Source organism: Chaetura pelagica, unplaced genomic scaffold (genome assembly GCF_000747805.2).
Source record: "Chaetura pelagica isolate M959 unplaced genomic scaffold, ChaPel_1.0 scaffold356, whole genome shotgun sequence".
Classification (NCBI taxonomy): domain Eukaryota; kingdom Metazoa; phylum Chordata; class Aves; order Apodiformes; family Apodidae; genus Chaetura; species Chaetura pelagica.
This window is the reverse complement of record NW_009953964.1, coordinates 1,375,981-1,397,144: the sequence shown is the minus strand read 5'-3', so window position 1 is coordinate 1,397,144 and position 21,164 is coordinate 1,375,981. Positions and strand designations below refer to the sequence as shown.

General features: G+C 37.3%; 1 protein-coding gene across 1 annotated transcript in view; it reads left to right on the top strand.

Annotated features, from left to right (window-relative positions):
• The window catches only part of TENM2 (teneurin transmembrane protein 2), a 468,850-nt gene that overhangs the window by 243,581 nt on the left and 204,105 nt on the right, over positions 1 to 21,164 (top strand). The window contains exon 3 of the mRNA XM_010001945.1: positions 9,269 to 9,478. Coding sequence (XP_010000247.1) covers positions 9,269 to 9,478 — 210 coding nt within the window. The remainder of the gene's footprint in view (positions 1 to 9,268; positions 9,479 to 21,164) is intronic.

Here is a 21,164-nt window from a genome sequence, read left to right as displayed (position 1 = left end):
CGGGATTCCTCGGGACTCTTCCCAGTTCAGGGGAGTGCTGTGGGAGTTGCTGGGGTGGGGGGAGGCGAGAGGTTTTTTTTGCCCATTCCTGAATATATTTGTATATAATTGTATATATTTTCTTGTATGATTCATTAGTGTTTTAATTAAAGCTGTGTAGTTTAGTTTTCAATCCAGCCAAGTCTCTCTCTTTTTCTCTCTCTCCTTCCCTACCTGGGTGGGAGGGGGAGGGGATCGAGAGCATTGTTGTCGGACCTGAGTCAAACTGTGACAACAATTTATGGGGGGGCTAGATTTTAAGCCCCAACAGGGGGGTCACAGATCTCCCCATAGTGTCTGAGCCGGCAGAGTGAAGGTGCAGCCTTGAAGCCTCAGTAGTTAGAAAAACATTCCACTGTCTTATCAGCCTAGCAGAACACACTGTTGCTAGTTACAAGAAAGCTTACTGAAGGAAAAAAAAATCAGTAAAAAGAAAAATTGGCTTCATCCTGCCTCAAACCAGGACAACCTTAGTATCTCCCAGCACTAAGATCCAACCATCTCCAGCATGTATCACAGCAGTCATTTAGCACAAATCCAGATGTGCATTCCACACACATTTAGGAAGCAGAGCGGAGCACTGTATTCAAACCGTAGGTGTAACTCAGAGAAGTAGACTTTGATAACATGAAGAATTACCCAGAAGACAACACCGGCACTGCACTCCATGGTAGAGCAGATTTTAACCATACTATTTAAATTATTTAGCCATTTACATAATACTGATCATGAGAAACCTTGTGTTATTTCACATTTGTTGGTCACAATTTAGAGCTATTTTTCAGGAGGTGTCAAAGAGGTAACACAGACTCCCTAATCATTATCCAACTCCAAATGGTTAGTACTATCCTTGTATGACTTTCTTGGAGTTTGTTAAATAATTACAGGTTGGAGTTGTCTCATGTTAGTTCAAAATAGTGTTATTTTTCCCACCTATTAGTGACTCCAAGCACCTGAATCACTGGTTGTTGCAACCTTCCTGGAACTACATCTCTACTAGAAATAAAGCCAGCATCATTCACTAGGATGTGTAGCAGAGATGGCACTAGTAGTTGTTTAACAGTATTTAACATTTCAGTGAAAGAAGGTGAAGAGGAGGTGTTTGGATAGCAGGTACAAGTTCTTAGTACAGCATAGTCTGAATTCTCTGTGTCACTAGAATAAAGATCAAATCAAGCACTTGTAGATTTATGTTAGGAGGTAGACTTCATAGTGTGCCTGCTAATTACCTACCTAGACCTAATTACAACCCTTTCAGTAATGGAATTCCTTAGCACAAATGCTTAGCTATGTATAAGCTGGTACAATCGATAAATAGGAAATGTTCTTTCTTCTCAATTTTTAAAAGCTGCACATGCTATTAAGTTTGTATAAAGGTGGAAATTCAATCACATATGGTAGTTGTGAATCTTCAATATGTTTTTTTCTAAATATATTTCTAATCTTAGAGTGTTAGTTTTGTCCCACAAGGAACAGGCAGTTGAGGAGTTGTTAAAATTTAGTGTTCGTTATGGTTAGTTCAGTAAAACCGTTTTTAGGGAAGTTTAAATTAATGCAAGTTCATGTGAATTATGTTCACGTGGGTTTGTCTCCTTTGTCTTGGTCTGATTTTACCGGTGAAATCAGAGGTACCATAAGATTAGAGAAGACATTTTGACTTTTTGAGTGATAGGAAAAAAAATCACTGAAGCAAATTACTGTTTTCCAGCACTGAAGGTATCAAACTTATGCCAAGTAATCAGCTTGCTAGTGTAATAGGTTCATGAAGGAAGAGAGTTTTCTAATCTTGTTCACTGATATTTTTTTCCCAAGACAGCAACAGCTTTTATAAAATGAGGTTTATAACTTCTCATTACAGAATCTAATCAGCCCAAAAGACATTGAACAGCTGCAAAACCCTAACATCTTCTAGTTTCAATTATTTTTATTATTTATCATTGTTTAACTAAAAAAGAAAGGGGCATCAAATGATTTAACAAGACAAGAATTAAGTGACATTAGCTTTTGACAGCAGCAAATTATTCCTTTACATACTGAATTGGTTTAGATAATTTTTAAGTCATGACTGTCTACTTATTTTTAATATCCAAATTCCATAAAACTGATATATTTTGTAGATGGATTGCATAGAAAAATTAATTTAACTTGAACACTGAAAGGAGAAAAGTGATTTATTTCCAAGTTAGTCTTACTCTTCTGCATATCTTTTTGTAATGATAGTGTCTTGGAGTGTTAGTGATTTCCATATTCAAGAATTACACATGCGCAGTACTTCAGGAAATATTAACCACACAGGGAGGTCAAATGGTTTAAGGAGGATAACACAACTTGAACAAGCTTGTAGAATGTATCTGAAATAAAAAAATAGAGGGTAGGACTTGCTGGTTATTCTTCACTCATCCCTTTTCTATTATCTGCAGTTCTCAAACTGTATTCCTGGGTGTGCAATAAATGGTTCTACTTCAGAGGACAGGGGAGAGGAGTATTATTAAATATGAATACATTTTTACACTGGATAGATTTCTTGTTTGATAACAGAAAGTTATTGCCATTTAAAGCTTTTTTTTCTCTTTTTCTGTCTTTCTTTATGCCTTATAAATAATTTCTTGTTCAAAAATGTAGCTAGAACTACAACAATGCTAAACCAAGGAGACTATGCATTACTGTCACAAATAATCTAGGTTTATTTTGTTTTATTTGAGATTTTCTTGATTTTTTCCTTACCCCCTTCCCCTTTAGGTTTGCTTGGAAATTTGAATATAAGTTATAATATGTACCTAAGAAGAAATAGTCTTGAGTTTTAGGATCATTTTATTTAAACATTTTAATGTCTTGACTATTAAAATGCTATACCTGCATAGGTAGGTTTAGGAGTTCTAGGATTATGCTTTCTAAAGAAATGCACTATTTTGCTTTATAATGTGAATTTAAGGATCTTTCAAAGCTATATTTTATGTTGCGTCAGATTATCTTATGTTACTGTGTTTCATATTTTCATAAAGGAGGTAGATATTTTGGCAGGTGTGTGTTCATTTTTTTCAGTATCCTTTTCCTGAGGGATTTGGTCCCCTTAGAGTTCCTTTTGCTTTTTGTTGTTTCACAGAAGGGGTCTAGGAAACCTGGCTGTGGTTGAGGAAAGAGTTAGATTCATCACCTACTTGAGAGAGGAGGGAATGGATGTTGCTTGTTCTAACTTTGGCTTCAGTATTATCCTTGGAGGTCTTTCTCACATAAATGCTTTCACTCATCCTGAACATGAGAGGGGTGCATGTGGTGGAGCTGTGCCACAGTAACACTGGTGCTCAGCTCCTGCTGCTCTGGGGAGCTGCAATGGGAGCCTGACAGTGTTTTATCCGCCTTGAAATGAAAAACCCACCAAAAAAAATAAAGGGGAAGGAGGGAGGTGAAGAAAGGTTTCAGGGCTTCCCTTGAGCTCCTGAAGCCTGTGGGTGAAGAGAGCATATCTGGGCTCTCTGTGTGCCCTGCAGGGCTCTGCAGCTCTGCTCTCCCAGGAGTTACTAACAAAAGAAAAAAAAAGATATCTCTCTTTATACATTGTTAGAAATTGCCTTTGGGGCATATGCTTGCCTATACCGGAGTTGCTTAATTATTATTTTCTCTATGTTCATTCTGTTGCTTGGATTTTTTGCTTTTTTTGCATAGCAAGTTTTGAAAAAAACACAGAAGGTGGTGTTCATTTTGTTAAATGGGAAAGGTGCAAACCCACAGTACAGATTTGAGTTCACTGATTCATTTTTCATGTAGTTCACAGGTGATGTTCTGTGTCTAGGTGTCTTTTTTGGCATTCTTTTAATTGTTTCAGAGCCACCTTCTGTCTTTCCCTGGTATGATATAGTGGTACCAATTATCCTTAGTTGTCCTGACTTTCTGTTTAGATGATGAGAAATACCTAAAACCATCAGTAAAATGCTCTTTGCAGGATTGTCAGCCCCATATATTTAGGAAGACCTTATTTCCTCCTTTGACTCTTACGAAATAGACTCTGTGAAGCCTTTTCTAGCCTGGGCTGGTTTTCTTCATTTCTTGCTTTTGGAGAGATAGGAGCTTAGAAGCACTGGAAGTACCTTTCTTCAGTGATAACTCTGGCATCCAAATCCTGATTTATATCTTTCTTTTTTGCTGTTTTGAAGATTGTTTGCCTCAGAGAAAAAAATGCAACAGGAGCTTTGGTGACAAAAAGCAGCTCCATGCTGAAGAAAGTGATCACAATTTGTTAGACTTCTTTCCCTCTTTTTTTTTTTTTTTCATACTTTAGTCTTGGCTTTTCTTTTGTCACCTTGAAATGCAGTCTAATGAATTAAGGGTTAACTGGGTCCTTTTACTAATAGATGAGCAATGCGACTTGCTGGATGAGGTAACATTTAGGTGGTGTGTCTAGTTGTTCTCTTGGGAGCTGGTAGTACAGGCAGCTTAGCTCTGGGGGAAAGGACTTTCACCCCTGAGAAAAGCTTTGCCTGCTGGGGCTGCACACTGACCTTTGCTGCTCTGAAATACAAATGCCATTTTAGCTACAAAAAACCAAAGATGCTGTTACTATATGGAAAATGGGTAATTTTTCCTCTTGTCAGTTAACTGTAGTAATTTAATAAAATACAAAATATTTGTATTTCTTATGCCAGTTATGACAATATGTATTTAATTTATTAAATATTGCTCTACTTGAGAGTGCCCAGCCCATTGGCAAGACGTGCTTTGCACACATATTTGAAGAACAAGTTTTTTTCTAACAGAAAGCAATTATTCTGGGGAGGAATAGGAGAGTCTGCTGAGTGTGCTGTACCTCTGGCAAGTTTCTCCTTCATCAGCTGCCTGCTTAATTTATAGTGCTTTGCACTGCAAAAACATGCATCTTATGTTTTCAAGTTGTTTCCTGATATATTTAGCAGTGCTTCTCACCCTTTCAAGTGAACTTCACATTGCTGACGATGTAGGTGCTTCAGTTAGGCTGACATGGAAATGCAGGGACAATGTTTTGTGTGCTGGAGGAGGAGGGTGGTGCGTGTTCTCCTGACAGCAGGGCCCTGCCTCAGTTCCTTATAGATTCAGTTCGACTTTCCAGCTGTTGGTTGAAGGGAGGGAGAATAGGAGGAGATCTTATCCTTCTGTTATCTCTAGTTCATGTTCAGCCACTGCTAGATACTAGGTAGGCTTCCTGCTGTCGTTTGGGTAACTATGAGCAACACAGCAACTGCTTTTAATGATACTGGCCATCACTTGAGTCACTAATGTAATTTTATGGGATTATTTATATAGGGGACGATCCTTTGTATTAATGTAACATGAATATCTGCTTCAATAAGTAAATGTTAATCTTAATTGCCAATTAAGTGTTTCATAGGTTCTGTTCTGATGGCAACTTGTAGAAGCAACTTGTCTCCTCTCACTAGCCTCCTGCATTAATGCTGGGGTGCTGCTACACCCTCCAAACCGTTGTTTTTTTTAAAAAAACAACAACCCAGTTTTCTTAGTTCCCCTTCTTTCTGCAGTCTGATGTGTTGAGGATTGCACAGTGAGTTTTGAGCATGTTTTCTCTCTGAGTTCTGGTCTCAGAATCATGGCATCATGGAATGGTCATAGTTGGAAGGGATCTCTAGACATCACGTAGTCCAGCTCCCCTGCTATAACGGGATCTCATGGAGTACATTACTCAGGACTGCACCCAGGGGGGTGCTTATGACCAAAGGTGTAGAACAAAGACCTAAGTGACTTTATTGATAGTAATCTATGTAATTAACTGTCATTATTACAGATCATTTGTATATTTTCTGTATGAATAGCAGGTAGCCTAACTTAGAGAAGTAAAAATTGTTGTATCATGACCTTGATTATGAAGATTACTGGCTCTTTTCAGTTATTGAAGAAAGATGTGACTATGTTAAAAAGAAAAAAAATTGAAATAATAAGTCTTTGCTGTCTGCTATGTAATCCTGGAAAAATATGTAAGTAGGAGGAGGGTAAAGAAGACCCTTGCAGAATGAGATGCTGTGTGGCATGGAAGACCAAAGCTATTCCCAATCAGAATGCACTCCAGAAGGACAGTTATAATTTATTTATTCCCCCCCCCAATCTAAGTAGTGAGAAAAGTGATGGGAGAAAATAATGAGGGGAAGTGGAGTTTGGAAGGAAATATGTTTTGTTCTTGTCTGCTGGGTTTTTTTTTAAAATGCCTTAGAAAAACCCTGTGCACAAGTCTTTGCCATGCACAAATACAGGCAATCTGAATGTGCATATGAACAGATATTGGAAGAACTAATACTTATTTTTACTATTGACGTTGTAATGTATCAGCTTTTAGACTCTAGTTTCCCATTCTAGCATTTGTATCTGGTTTGTGTTTCTTTGGGTATTTTACACAATTACATTATTGCTGTCAGTAGATGTAAGTATCCATTACATAGGGTTTCTGCCAGTGCACAACTAGAGTAAATCCTTATTCATGGAAGCTTTATCATATTAATATACAAAGAGTAGGCACAAATTGTACAAAATCCTATTTACATTATGGATTTAAGTTTTTAAAATAGCACTGTAATAGCATACTGATGTTACTATACATCACAGCATGTTTTATAATACTGTAGGGTATTGCCAGTCCCATTGTGAAGTGGTGGAAATCTGGAATAATGGCAACAGATAAGGCATTTCAAAATATGACTATTAAGGTATCTGCAGGCACACGAGTGGGTCTGGCAAGAGGGTCAGGTTTAGAAAAGCTATAAAGCTTAGTCTTTTATTTTAAATGGAACAATACATTGAACTTATTTGACCGAGATACCAGTATTCAACAGTATGAATTGAACCCATTATTTCTAACTTAAGAGTGTATAGTAACAAATAAATCGTATTTATCATGCTCTTTATAGCCTAACTACATACATTGAATTCTTTTCAGTAGTTTAACAACCATTCTCTCAACTGCGGTACAGCAGATAGTTACCCTTAAGATGAGGCACTACTGTAGAGGGAAAGGCTGTAGTGGGAATTGTATGTTTAGTAGACTCCAAAAGAATCAGCTTCACAGAAAGATGAAGAATGCCCTGACCACAAGAAAAGTTTTAATGAAATTTAGCAGCTTATTACGGAATGTAACCACAGGACAGATTGGCAATAGGTTCTGTGGCTCATAAACATCCATGTTTTTCAATTAACATGTGCTTATGGATGAACCTTCCTCAGGAGCCAACTTCCCACCAAAATCATGAAACATTTTAACAACTTAATACCTTCTGTTTTCTCTAAGCGAGGAACAGAGCTGCAGTAATTAGACATTTTACCTCATCATTGGGGATTTGGGCTGTTATTTCATGAAAGCGACAATGTGATTAGCTTTCCTGGCAAAAGAATTATTTTTTTTATTTCTCTCAATGTATTCTGCTAAAATGTACCTAAATTTCTCTGAAATAACACACATAGTTTACACAGATGGAAAAATATTTTTCCCTTCATCTCCTAACTTCATACATCCCATGTTTTCCTAATACAGTAGTGTATTTCTATATGATATAGTACATGCAGGTTTTGATTTTATAAACCTTCTTTTAACTTCACAATGTTGAAGCAGAGCCAGAGCATGTGGAAATTAAATACACAGAGTGGGCACAGTGTCACATTCCTTTCTGAGATGTATCAAACCACAGCCTCTCTGCTTGTTTCCAACACATTGCAAAGAAATAATTAGAAACTGGTTTTGTTCAGTCACTTCTGTTGAATGTTTAGTATATTCTCTGTAGTACTTAGTCAGAATAGCATAATCATGAATAATAACTGTAATTATTCCTGTCATCAATATTAGAATTATTTCCTTGTGAATATAAGTCCACAATGAAAATATTCAGTGCATATTGAGTTTTCTCTAGCATACAAGATGGCATGTGGGGCTTGCTACGGAGTAGCATAAACCCGTTTCTGTCATATGATAACTTATTCATTTAGTTTTATCATCCATTTATCCAATGTTAAAATGTAATAAAATTAAGCATAAGAGTCACTTACCTTATTTCCAGTTATTTATTTTATTTCAAACTTTTTGAAGGTAAAAGAGTAATTCATGCTGTTTGCTGGTACTGTGAAGTGGAAATTTTTCTATGTGTACATTCAGTTGATTAAAGGTCCCCAAATATAGTCTGTATATGGTGGCTGGAATTTTATTTATTTATTTCCTTCTTTGGGAAGTTGATGTGTGACTCTATAAGATTATCTTCTGGTCTAAACATTAGTGTAATTCGTATAAAGTGAGTGGTCCTTGATTCCAAAAGTGAAGAGGTAGATAAAGAGAAAGGCAGTACACGCTGCCTCGATGGATTGGTGTCAGTCATGAGAAGAAAGGTTATAAAAGGAAAAAACAGTATGAACAATTTTTTTTGTTGACTTTATGCCACTAGTTTATTTGGCAAAAAAATATGGTTTTGTAGTGGGCTGAGGTATACTGTATGCATTAAAGCTTGGGTTTCAGTGTCAAAATTACTCTGTCTGGGGAGTCAGGCAAGAAATTCTGCCCCTACAGCACCAGTGCAAAAATAAATGAGTGTGAAAAGACAGGAAAGGTTAGAGTTTACAACCCATATTCCAGCTTAGCCCATCTCTATAGATGGTGTAATTCCCTTGCAGTCCTGCTGTCTTCTCTGCTTACTGTCTTGTCTATCCATGGGTTTTGGAAAGATGTGCAACAGTGCAGGAAGAACCTTAGCTTGGAGGTAGCCTTCATGTGGTTCCTGATACATGCCTCAAATAGATTCCTGTCTTGGGGGAATTTCCCTGGTAAAAAAGATAAAAAAAACCAAAACAACAAACCAGACCACCACCTTTATTTGAAAAGACGACTGCAGACGTGTTGTAATTTCAGAAATCTACTCATTGTAGTTGCCTTCCTCATTGGTCTTATTTAGCCCAAACAGACCTATTTCTGTGAACATTTTTCTGGTCAAGTATGTAGCTGGTGCAGCCGAGGGCGCTGCTGCCTCGCTCTCCTTCACCCAGCTCTCCTGACCAGTTCCAGGCTGGTGCTATGGAGAGATTTCTGGAATGAGCTCACAACAAAGCTGTTCACAGTGCCTTGAGTATGACCCAAAGGGACAAGTTTCTACCCATGGAGAGGTTCTGTGGTTCTGCTCAGCAGTACCTGTGTAACAATGGACAGTTACAGTGTAATTACTTGGGGTTTTTTGTTATAGTCATTGCTGATCTTTGCTCCCTGTGTCCTCTTTCCCAGGTCGTCCCATTCCACCTACATCCTCGTCTAGCCTTCTCCCATCTGCTCAGCTGCCCAGTTCTCATAATCCTCCACCTGTTAGCTGCCAGATGCCATTGCTAGACAGCAACACGTCCCATCAAATCATGGACACCAACCCTGACGAGGAGTTCTCTCCTAATTCATATCTACTAAGAGCGTGTTCAGGGCCACAGCAGGCTTCCAGCAGTGGTAAGAAAATTGCAAACAAATGGAGTTGTTTGTGACCTGTTTGTGCCAATTTTATGTGTATTTTTTTTGCAAGTTTGTTCTTACATCACCACAATATTAGAGCATATTTGGGAATGAGGCAAATAAAAATCTTATTGCTTTATTTCAAGGAAACATTTATGGAAATGTCATGTATTTCATATGTTTCTTCTTTCATTATAGAGAGCTTTTTAGCTTTTGGAGTGTTATAAGTAGTTTTAAAATGTTATTGAATTCTTGTCATCAGAGGAATTTGCTTCTCAAAGCAGTTTTGCTGCTCCTTGATGCATCATGTAAGAGTGTGGTGTGTGCACAATGGTTCCTTGCTCTGCATAGGCTTGTCTTGCAGCTCAAGTAGGTGCTGAGGTTCTGTATCTGAAAGTATATTTTGCTTCTGCCAGTCTGTCTGTGTCTGTTCTTGTTTCAGAATCTGTCTGATTCTACACTCCCCATGTCACATTTCACTAAGATACTGCTATTTTTCAGCAAATTAATTCTTGTCTTTCAGGCCACATTTTTAAGACATTTGCAGTTCTGCTATCAGTCATATCATCTGTAGTGCTTGGGGTTTTCTTTCTCTGCCTTTTTTTGCCTTTTTTTCTTTTTTATTAACAGCTTCTGATTTTTTTGTTTTGACAGCCAAAAACTGAGTAATGAAGATGCAATTTCTTTTTTTAAATACAGGCAAAACAAAAGAAGGCTGCCCTAGTCATTCTATGAGTCTTTGATTATAGCTCCTGATTTTTGCCTTTGTTTTGTTTTGGAAGCATATATGTCTTTTATTGCGGTTTCTGTCTATTCAACTAAACATTACGAGTTTATATCTTATATGCAGTTCCTGTTCTGCTCAAGGTCACTCTTTCCTGTAACAGTACAGATTTGACTAGTTTGGGAGATTCAGCGTGGTATGGAACTGCTGGCCTTTGTGGGTACATACAGTGCACTGGAACAGTGGATGGTGGCTGGTGGTGCATGTTGGGAGGATGAGACAATGGGCAGAAGTTGAAATATAAGATTCAGATTCAGTATTAAGGTGAAACATCTCTTAGCTCAGGAACAGGTGAATGGTGACAGCTGAAGAAAGCAATAAAGAACAAAAGAGACAACACTGTCTAAAGGATGTGCTGGATCCAACAGTTTGAGGGTTTAAAGAGGAATGAGAAAAATAAATGCAAGGGAGATGCAGTGAGCCTTGCTAAGTAGAAGAAAATCAAGGTCAGGGGATGTGACCCAATAAAAAGACACTTAGAAGATACTTGAATACTTGGTATTCATGGCTGCTGTTAGAGACTAAGTGATCCTGCATGGCTTGTCTTATGCAACCAAATGAAGGAAGCTGCAGTAAAACAACATAATAAAATTTGATGGAAAAGCCCTCTGTTTCATTTAAAATAATAATAATAGTAAAGTAATATTTTCTTTAGAAACTTAAAAGCTTTGTGTTGTCACACGTGTTACTGTGGACTGATCCAAGGAACCTTTTTGGCATGCTCAGCTACACTTTGATTTGTTTATTCAGCCAACAATGGCTCAATTGTTCTCTACATTTTAACATTTTATATCCCAAAATATTCAATTTCCTACTTTAATAAATAGTAATTTTCATTTTTCTTCATTTAAGAAATATTTGTTTTGTTTTTCTTTTTAACCATAGTCGGATGCAGAATTGTTTCATCACCACTTGTGCTGTATAGCATGAGCTCCCCTGGACTTTGTGCATCCTCTGGAAATTAATAAGCATTTTCTAGCAATCTCATTTCTTTTTCTCTAGTTCTCACCCTCTTTCCTTTAAATAGTTTATAAGAAAATATGATACATATTGATACATGCCTGACATAAAAAAAACTCACTTTTTTTTGTGGCTTATTCTTATTCTTGAAGGATTTGCAGAGTAGCTTCTACCATCTACATGGTAAGGAAAGGTGTAGACCATGCTTTGATTATTTTATTTTTATTTTAAATATTTTTTTAAAAATCTATTTTAGTTCCTATGGCAACTAGCTAATGTAGATCCAGACATCTGCGAGAAAGTAAATACCTTTAAATATTTAGTTTAGATTTGGATTTGGGTGTAAAAGCAATCTTTGAAGATACTTACATCTAAGACTTAGACCCCAGATAATCTTTCATAATTCTGAAATATTTCCTGGCACTTTCTATGTTTTTCTTTAAACATTTCTATCACAATCTTCAAAGTACATGCTGAAGATGATGTATTTGCAGAAGTCTCGTAGTGATTACACTACATAATAAGTGTCCTCTTGTTTGTCTGTCTGTGCACTTCAACCTCTACAATTTCAGGATAGCTCCTTCACAAGTTGAAGTCTTCTTGGATATGAGGTGATAGTCATCCACATGTACTGCCCTGTGCCCTTCACAATAGCCATTCTTGATATAGCTGGAAAACTCATTTGCCTAAAAAAATTACCTAATCAAATCTTCCATCAAACAAGCAATCTATTGTTGATATTATGAAGGCCTTTAATCTACAATAAATCTTTGTTAGAACTCATCAGAGCTTCCAGTTTGAAAGAAATGTGATTATAGCACTCTTAAAATGACATTACATCATTGGGGTGATTGGTTTATCATTTGCAGAAGCTACATCAATCATAACTAGCATAACCACACAGTAAATGAATTCAACCTTTCTGCTGCAGAACAATGACACAATAATTGCTCAAAATCAGACTGAAAATGAAATCAGAAAATGCACTTTCTTTAAATTTGATGTTAACCTGATGGAATATATTATTAAAAATCATGTTTGGGAAAATTCTGTGTAATTAAAAATATGTGAAGATTTATTCCATTTTTCTCTCATTAGTCCCTGATTTCAGTTACAGAATCATTTTCTATGCAACAGACATTATGCTGGTTTTCAATTGAACTATCATCACTTACATTCTTCTGCTTGTATTTCTTAATGTAATATGCAGTACAATTATCTGTGATGAAGGGCAAGAGGCTTTTGAGATCTGGTGCACCTGCTGATAGTATTTTGAAAAACACAAATATTATAGAAGCAAATTAGACCTTTTATTCATGAAAAAATAATGGACCTTTTTTTTTTCCCCTCTCAAAAGAAGGGTCAGTTCTTGTCACACCATTTTCTAGGGTACTTTCTTACAGCTAACAGTAGCAATAGTTTCATTTCTTTTTCCTGTATTTATTGTATGTATTTTCTCTCTGGTAATGTAAGGTGACTCATCTTGTTGGAATGCATTTAAATGGCTTCAATCATAATACAATATAACAGGCTGTTTTTCAGTCTTACACAGATAAAAAGATAAGGGTTTTTGTTGCCAGCAGCTTTGCCTTTGCTTTTTTGTATAAGATTTATTCCTGTTAAACCAAATTTCAGAATCCCGACAGAAAACCTGTTTTTCAACCTGAGTAAAACAACTAGGATCTACCTACTTGAGCAATAGGGTTTGATATAATGGACCCATAATTGGGTGCAGTCACCATCTTCAACCATTCTAAAAATGAGAAATTAAATGCAGGATGATTTTCAGAGTATTTTGATTTGGGGACGATTCTCAACTGCATGTTACGTGCTGTCATGATTCCCAAGAAGTTACTGATGTTTGACTGGAAGGGGGATCATTCCCAGCTTTTCAGTGTTAACATGTCTTTTAGGCTCAGACACAATCATACAAAGCAGTTGGCTCAACGTGAGGGGATTTGCCCACAGAGCTGGAGTTGAAATAAATCAAACTCTTTATGCTATTTACCCTAGTTTGTGTTAATTTGTTATGTAAACGATAAATATTCATTATGTGCAGTATAAATATCTAGAAGGATCTCTTGCATTCAACTTGTATGTAGGATTTAATAATTATTAATGCATAATTACCATCACCTCTTTGCAGTCTAATCCAGTTTGTAGAAACATTATTTTTCTTTTTTTTCTTTTTTTTCTTTTTTTTTTTTTTTTTTCTGAAGCCAAACTTCTATTAATGCATTAGTACAGCTGGAGATCTTATTTGAGATCCTCTGCTGGGAGAGCTTGGAAGGTTGTGCTTTATAACCCTCTACGATCTGGCATCAAATAAACAGATATTTCCAGTTTCTGGTGTATAATGCAAACCCATACAGAAGACAGGAATCTTTAAGAAATAAATTAATCCTAAAGAAAAGCAATTACATCTCCTTCAGATGATTAAGTATCACCCCTTATTGAATGGAGAATGTAGTTTCTGTATCTGCCTACTAACATGATAGGAAATAAAGTAGCAACAACACAAATCCGGAAGCCATAGCTCATTGCTTTTTTGTTGGGTTTGTTTGTTTGTTTTTCCCCTTAAGGATTGCCTTTGGCTTACTTGAGAGGCTAAATATGAGAGTTTGGCTCTCTCAGAAGGCAGCACCTTCATCTTATTGCCAGAAAGACAAGGGTTTTAACTGTAGATAAGAAACCTAGGCATGCATAGCTTCTGAGTTCCTAGAGGAACTGTTCCACTACTCATATGGCTCAATATGGAGCATTAAACATTCTGACAGGGCTGCATTAGGCCAGCACTGCCACCTGGGTCAAGGTCATGCTTCTCTTCTGCTTGATACTGGTGAGACAATTTGGAGTGCTGGGTCCAGTGCTGGGTTCCCCAGTACAAGAGAACCCAGAATTAGTGGAGTCCAGTGAAGGCCCTCTAAGGTAAGCATCTAATCCAGCAGGAGAGGCTGAGAAAGTTGAGACTCTTCAGCTTGGGGAAGAAAAACTTCTTATCCCAATGGAAAAGAGTAACAAGGGAGACAGGTTCCTCTGTAGTGTCCACTCTCACAACAGGAGGTGATTGGCTTAGATTGAAATGAAGAAATTCAGTTTAAACATAAGCAGAAACTTTTATTACTGTGAAGGAGATCATACATGGAATAGTTTACATAGAGAGGCTCCAATGTCTGCATTCTTGGAAGTACACAAAACCACCCCCTGCAACAACCTTGGCATGTAGTCCTTTTTAGCTGTGTGGAAGACCTACAGGTTCTTGATATTGTACAAGGCTGGCCAGGACTTAGTGAGTAGGTTTATGGTAGCTCCTGTGCAGCCCCAACAGAAGGTACAGATTACTCCATTCTGTACTCTGCACTTTCACAGGTTTTATAGTTTCCTTGTATTGATTATCAAAATGGTGGGATTTAATTCTGCTCAGATCTTGTGGTGACTTGGAAGTCCATGATCATTCTTTCTCAACCCTCTCAGTATGGTGCCATCAACCTTGTATTGCTCAAACACTGTCCTTGCAGGTAGCAGAGGTCTTGCTCACACACTTGCACAGAAAAGAAGCATTTCATTTGGAAGTTCTCATTATGAACAATTCTCTTACAATTGGAGTTGTCCTCTCCTGATCAATCTTACAGCTAGGGGTAGGAAAGGCAGCTGTTTTACTTCAAGGTTTGTTGTTTGTTCTTATGTTTCTTTTGGTTTTGTTTATTTTGGACTCTGTGCATCACTTGTGAGATCAGGTATGGAGGAACAATAATCAGAAAAATGGCCTCTCTGCTTTCACTTTTCTGTCCTAAGTGCATTTGTTAATATTTCAGCAGCATCTCTTTCTGAAACCTCCTTCAGAATATTTCAGTTTAGACTTTGCTAATTTATGTTTAGATCAGCAACAGTTAAAATCAGTTAAGGTTCCAGGATTGTTATTTGTTGAGGTTTTTTTTAAATTATTTTATGCCTTAATGCTGCTGAAGAGCATAGACACCCTTTGTTTCTCCAAGACTTCTCTTCAGCAGGTGACAGTGTGCAATAAAGATTCTTCTATTAAAGTAGATAAGATTGATTAGAAGCCACATTCTGTTGGTTTCTAGTGCTTATGCTATGAAGACTGGATCCTGACTTTGATGTTTTAAGCAATAGTCCCTTTCTATGCACGTTGTTTTAAACAACATGTTTATTTAGTAACAAGACCTTAGAAGAGATGCTCCGTCACCTGCACACCCCCAAGCCCATCTTTGGTTTTAATATTTAAATTTTCTAAATCCTTAATGGTCAGTCACATTCTAATTCTGTCGCATTTCTGAACACTAGGTTGGGTTTTAAACCTGTGGCCTGGTGTTAGAAATGGAGGAAACAGAATAAACTGTTTTCCCATTTAAACTAGAGGCTGTACTTTTTCTGAAGTATTATCTCCATGGTGCTACAAGTATTGTTGATGAGAGTGCTGCTGCTAATGTCTAGCATATGTTGATGATGCCAGCAGATGTCTGAATTTCAGCAAGAAGATGCCATTCTAGATATTAAGATATTGCAGTAACATTGTATGTCTTAATTTATGAATTCATAATCATAACAGACAAACAAATCTCAAACAGAAGGTCCTATGGTAATAAAAATGATAATGCTTTAGAAAAAGCTGTAGAATTGAGAACCGATTCTAATTCTGTTGTTTCTGTATTTTTTTTTTAAGCTCACCATGGTTTTCAGAGCTGCAAAGATTTTTCTTAGCTGCAGTTACATCACTTTAGTTTAAGGCTTGTAAATGTGTTTATCTGGCAGGCTCTGTAGCAGTAAAAGCAGCACAGCAAAGCAGCTGTGGGACCATTCCCCAAGGTTCCATTTCTTCAGCATGTTACTCGGCTCTTTCCCACTCCCTGCCATGATGGCAGGGAAACTGCTCAGTTACTATGGTCTGTCAGGCCTTGTTTTTTTCTCATTTTGGGTCCTTGTTTGTCTCCTAGCAGCTAGTTTGAGATCACCTATAAATGTTATGCATTTGAGATGTAAAGGCTAGGTCTCATTGCTCTGTGCCATTGTGCCAAGAAAATGGGTGCCTAGAATTGGTGGCTTGGGGGAAAGCTGAAAGGTATTATTACAGTTGTAAGCAGAATAACACTCTTTTAATTTTTTGCTTTTCTTTTATATGCTGAGTCCTGATGCTGTTTGTGCATTTTTCCTTTGTGTGTAGAAAAGCCTAAAACTGTTCTTGCTCTTTGCAGTAAGTTGTGCTGGATAGAAAGAATTCCTCAGGCTTTGTAATAATTTGGTCTTTTGATACAGAGTTTTGAATCTTCTGAACTGCAACTCGTTTTTCATTGGCAATGACTTAGTCCTAGCACCTTCTGTAGTGGATTCTACAGCTGCTTATATGGAAATGCAACATTTAGAAAACATTTCCTGTTTTTAACCGTCACCAACACAATTTGATAGCTGTTGCAAAGTGAGGAGTCAAGCACATGGAAGCCACATGCATTTCACAGATTCTAAAATCAAGAACCTTAAAATTTGGGGATTTTTTTTTTCATTTAAAAAAATGTCATATTTGTATGAAGGCACATTTGTGGTTTGGTTTCTGCTTGGTTGGATGGCTTTATAATAACAAAAAGTTTAAGAACTTCTTTCTCCATATAAATTCAAAGGGCTGTTACAAACATTTGAGGGCAGAGACACTTTTCATCTGATTCATTATGGGGTTTATATGGATTTTGTGATTTTGACATGACTAAGCCACACACTTCTGCTTTATTTAAATGATACATTATTAATTTATCCAGTGCTTAATCAGTATTCCTAGTTACAGAATTACTTCCTTAGATTTGCAGTTATACAGTGCCTTTTTCTAGTATGCTTATAAACATTAGCATTGTAACACGCAAATCTGTAAATATGTCATCTATTGAGCACATGAGCATCTCTAGAACCTTCTTTATCTTCATATAAAACATATTAATGAGTAGAAATTAGGACTTTTTTTTTTTCCCTTTAGATGATGTTCATTCTTACACAAAAAAGTACAAGAGATTAAAAACTCACCTCATCACTGGGAAAACTGCTCAGACATTATTAATTATTCTCACTGTTGTTTTTTGTTAGTTTTTTTCCCCCATTCATGCGTGGGTCTTTGTCTGACTCTTCTCCCGTACGTGTCTTTTATATCCCTTTAGCATGAACAGAGAGAAATCTGTACTCTGTCATTTAACGCTGAATATTTTTCCCCCTTGTTGACCTGCAGCAGCTCTGCTGCCCCTGGGGGTCGTACGCAAGCCAAAAGGGTTTGCACCTATAGCTTTATTGACTAAACCCTCCTCTGAAAATACAGCTTATCCACACAAAATACCTCCTCCTGTTACTTCCTAATACAGTTCCTCAAATGGATTCAGCCATATTGTAAAGAGGACAGTGTTGCTTTCATCACTGCCTTTCCTTCCAGGTTGCTGACACATGCTTTTGTAGACCAGGATTTTGTCTTTCTTACAGTTTCAGCTTTAGCAGCAGCCTTGTGCAGCCACTGCTACACTGCAAATGTGAGAAACAAATTGGTTCCTCCATTAACCAACTGCTTTATTTTGCTGCAGATTTACAAATGTTTCCTGTGGAGAGAGCAGGAGGGAGGTGCACACCATGGGGTTTGTGTTGGGAGGCCCAGTGAATGTCTCCAGCTTCTGACATTGTGGGATGTGTTCAGAACTGAGCATGGCTCTCCAGCTTAAAACATTTCCTGTTTTTAACCGTCACCAACACAATTTGATAGCTGTTGCAAAGTGAGGAGTCAAGCACATGGAAGCCACATGCATTTCACAGATTCTAAAATCAAGAACCTTAAAATTTGGGGATTTTTTTTTTCATTTAAAAAAATGTCATATTTGTATGAAGGCACATTTGTGGTTTGGTTTCTGCTTGGTTGGATGGCTTTATAATAACAAAAAGTTTAAGAACTTCTTTCTCCATATAAATTCAAAGGGCTGTTACAAACATTTGAGGGCAGAGACACTTTTCATCTGATTCATTATGGGGTTTATATGGATTTTGTGATTTTGACATGACTAAGCCACACACTTCTGCTTTATTTAAATGATACATTATTAATTTATCCAGTGCTTAATCAGTATTCCTAGTTACAGAATTACTTCCTTAGATTTGCAGTTATACAGTGCCTTTTTCTAGTATGCTTATAAACATTAGCATTGTAACACGCAAATCTGTAAATATGTCATCTATTGAGCACATGAGCATCTCTAGAACCTTCTTTATCTTCATATAAAACATATTAATGAGTAGAAATTAGGACTTTTTTTTTTTCCCTTTAGATGATGTTCATTCTTACACAAAAAAGTACAAGAGATTAAAAACTCACCTCATCACTGGGAAAACTGCTCAGACATTATTAATTATTCTCACTGTTGTTTTTTGTTAGTTTTTTTCCCCCATTCATGCGTGGGTCTTTGTCTGACTCTTCTCCCGTACGTGTCTTTTATATCCCTTTAGCATGAACAGAGAGAAATCTGTACTCTGTCATTTAACGCTGAATATTTTTCCCCCTTGTTGACCTGCAGCAGCTCTGCTGCCCCTGGGGGTCGTACGCAAGCCAAAAGGGTTTGCACCTATAGCTTTATTGACTAAACCCTCCTCTGAAAATACAGCTTATCCACACAAAATACCTCCTCCTGTTACTTCCTAATACAGTTCCTCAAATGGATTCAGCCATATTGTAAAGAGGACAGTGTTGCTTTCATCACTGCCTTTCCTTCCAGGTTGCTGACACATGCTTTTGTAGACCAGGATTTTGTCTTTCTTACAGTTTCAGCTTTAGCAGCAGCCTTGTGCAGCCACTGCTACACTGCAAATGTGAGAAACAAATTGGTTCCTCCATTAACCAACTGCTTTATTTTGCTGCAGATTTACAAATGTTTCCTGTGGAGAGAGCAGGAGGGAGGTGCACACCATGGGGTTTGTGTTGGGAGGCCCAGTGAATGTCTCCAGCTTCGTTCTAGCTTTGGTGATGCTATTCCCTTCCATTGTGTCTGTCCCAACATTGTCTCTGGATAGCTGACTTACACCACTCTAGGCTCAGGAACAGGAGTTTGAGTGGAAGATTTGAAATTATCAGTTCCTTTGTTGGTTTTAAGTCCTGTGTTGTTTGTAATAATTATGTGCTAAAACTGCAGATGGGGCATTATTTTTCTCACCTAAGCTAATCAACCAAACATTATTGTCTTCTTTATCACATTACAAATATAGGTAATTTATTTTTCTGCCAGATTCTTACACAGAAAAGCTGAAGAATTTGCATGTTTGTAAAAGTTAATTACTAGCCTGAGTAAATGCTTACTTTTTCAGATTTCTTGACATCAAGGCAGAGAGGGAATCCAGTTCTATTTTATCAGCTCCCCAAATGTTTCTACAGCTCAGTCTGTGGCATTCACACGTGAATGAAATCACATCTCTTGCTCTCTTCTGTTTGTTTGGATTCTGTTTTTTATTCCAGTCTGTGGCCATGCTACACTTGCTCCTAGTTTCCTAGGTTGGTTTTATTGCAGTGACCTTTTCCATCTACATAGGGTTCTATTTCTTATTCAGCTCTCCTTTGGTCCCTGTCTCACCCCACCAAGGTGTTATTGCCTTACATGTTGCTTCTTTACAATAGCTCCTTTCTATTTATTGCATTTGTGTTGGATATCATAGGGTGTAACAGTGTGATTTTCAGTAATTAAGCTTTTTCTCCTCTTCTTTTGTTCAGGTCAGGTCTAATGTGTTGGGTTTTTTAATAATTACGTATATATATATATACACACACACAAAAGCAGAAACATAATAGTTGTTTTTTTTTTATTGTAGTGATAGCTAGCATGTATCTTGTGTATTTGGGATCTGAAGAAAATTAGTAAACCAAAAGGAAAAAGAGTTGGCATCTTAGCACTGAAACTCTGTTATTTTGAGAAGATTCTTTGTCCTTGATGCTCTCTTAATTTAGAAGCAATTACTGGAACACTGTAGAAAATGAGATCATTTTATATGATAAAAAAGACATGGGTATAGAAGCCTAAATATACTAAACCCCTAAAAGCTTTCTTCAGAGTCTTACTCTGCTGCTAGATAAATCTGCTGAAGGGGGGCTGGCTTACTGTGAACTGCCATGCCCCAAAACATCCTAACAGCAACAGAAACGTTCAGTGTTGTACCAGTACACCCTGGGAAAAAAGATTCCTGACTTTGTGGTTCTGAAACATCCCTTCTTGCTCTTGAGTCCCCAGACATGGGGGACAGTTGTTACTATATTATAAAATAGGAAGTCCCAACAGCTGGTTCACGTAATTTGGGGAGAACTCAGAAATCTGGCTTCTAGTATTGTACACTGGATTAATTAACTCTGTAATGTATAGGCCATGGTAATTACTTTGGGTTTTACAAATCTTTTTTTCTACTGGGATCAGTGGTAATTTTGGACACCAAACACCAGGCTCACTCCTCAGTTAATATACAGTGTGATGAAGTGTGACATGTTCTGCTTAACCAAACACAGTGTTTGAGCATGCTTGCTAATATTTGTTCCCACAAACAGCTGCAGAATTGTTTCACTGGACACAAATCTGTCAGTTATAAGGACTAGCATGAAAGGGTGTAACATCATTGCAAGTTTGTGAGCTCCAGGTTTCTGAAAATATAACTTATGAAGTCAGGAGAAGGGAATTTTTTTACTTAGGGCTCAAGTGGTAAATGATGGCTTTGAATTATTCTGTCAAGTGGTCAGGACGAGGCTTGGGACTGGAATGGTTCAGGAGAGCATATGAATCCTTAGTGACCCTGTGATAAGAGGTTCATCAACTCCTGGCAACTTCATTTCCAATGTAGCTGAAAACTTGCTATAAAAAGCAATTGTTAAGTCTTCTGTGGCATGAAAGAAGACATTTGGACTTCTTCAATTTACAACTTTGGCTGGGAAGAGCG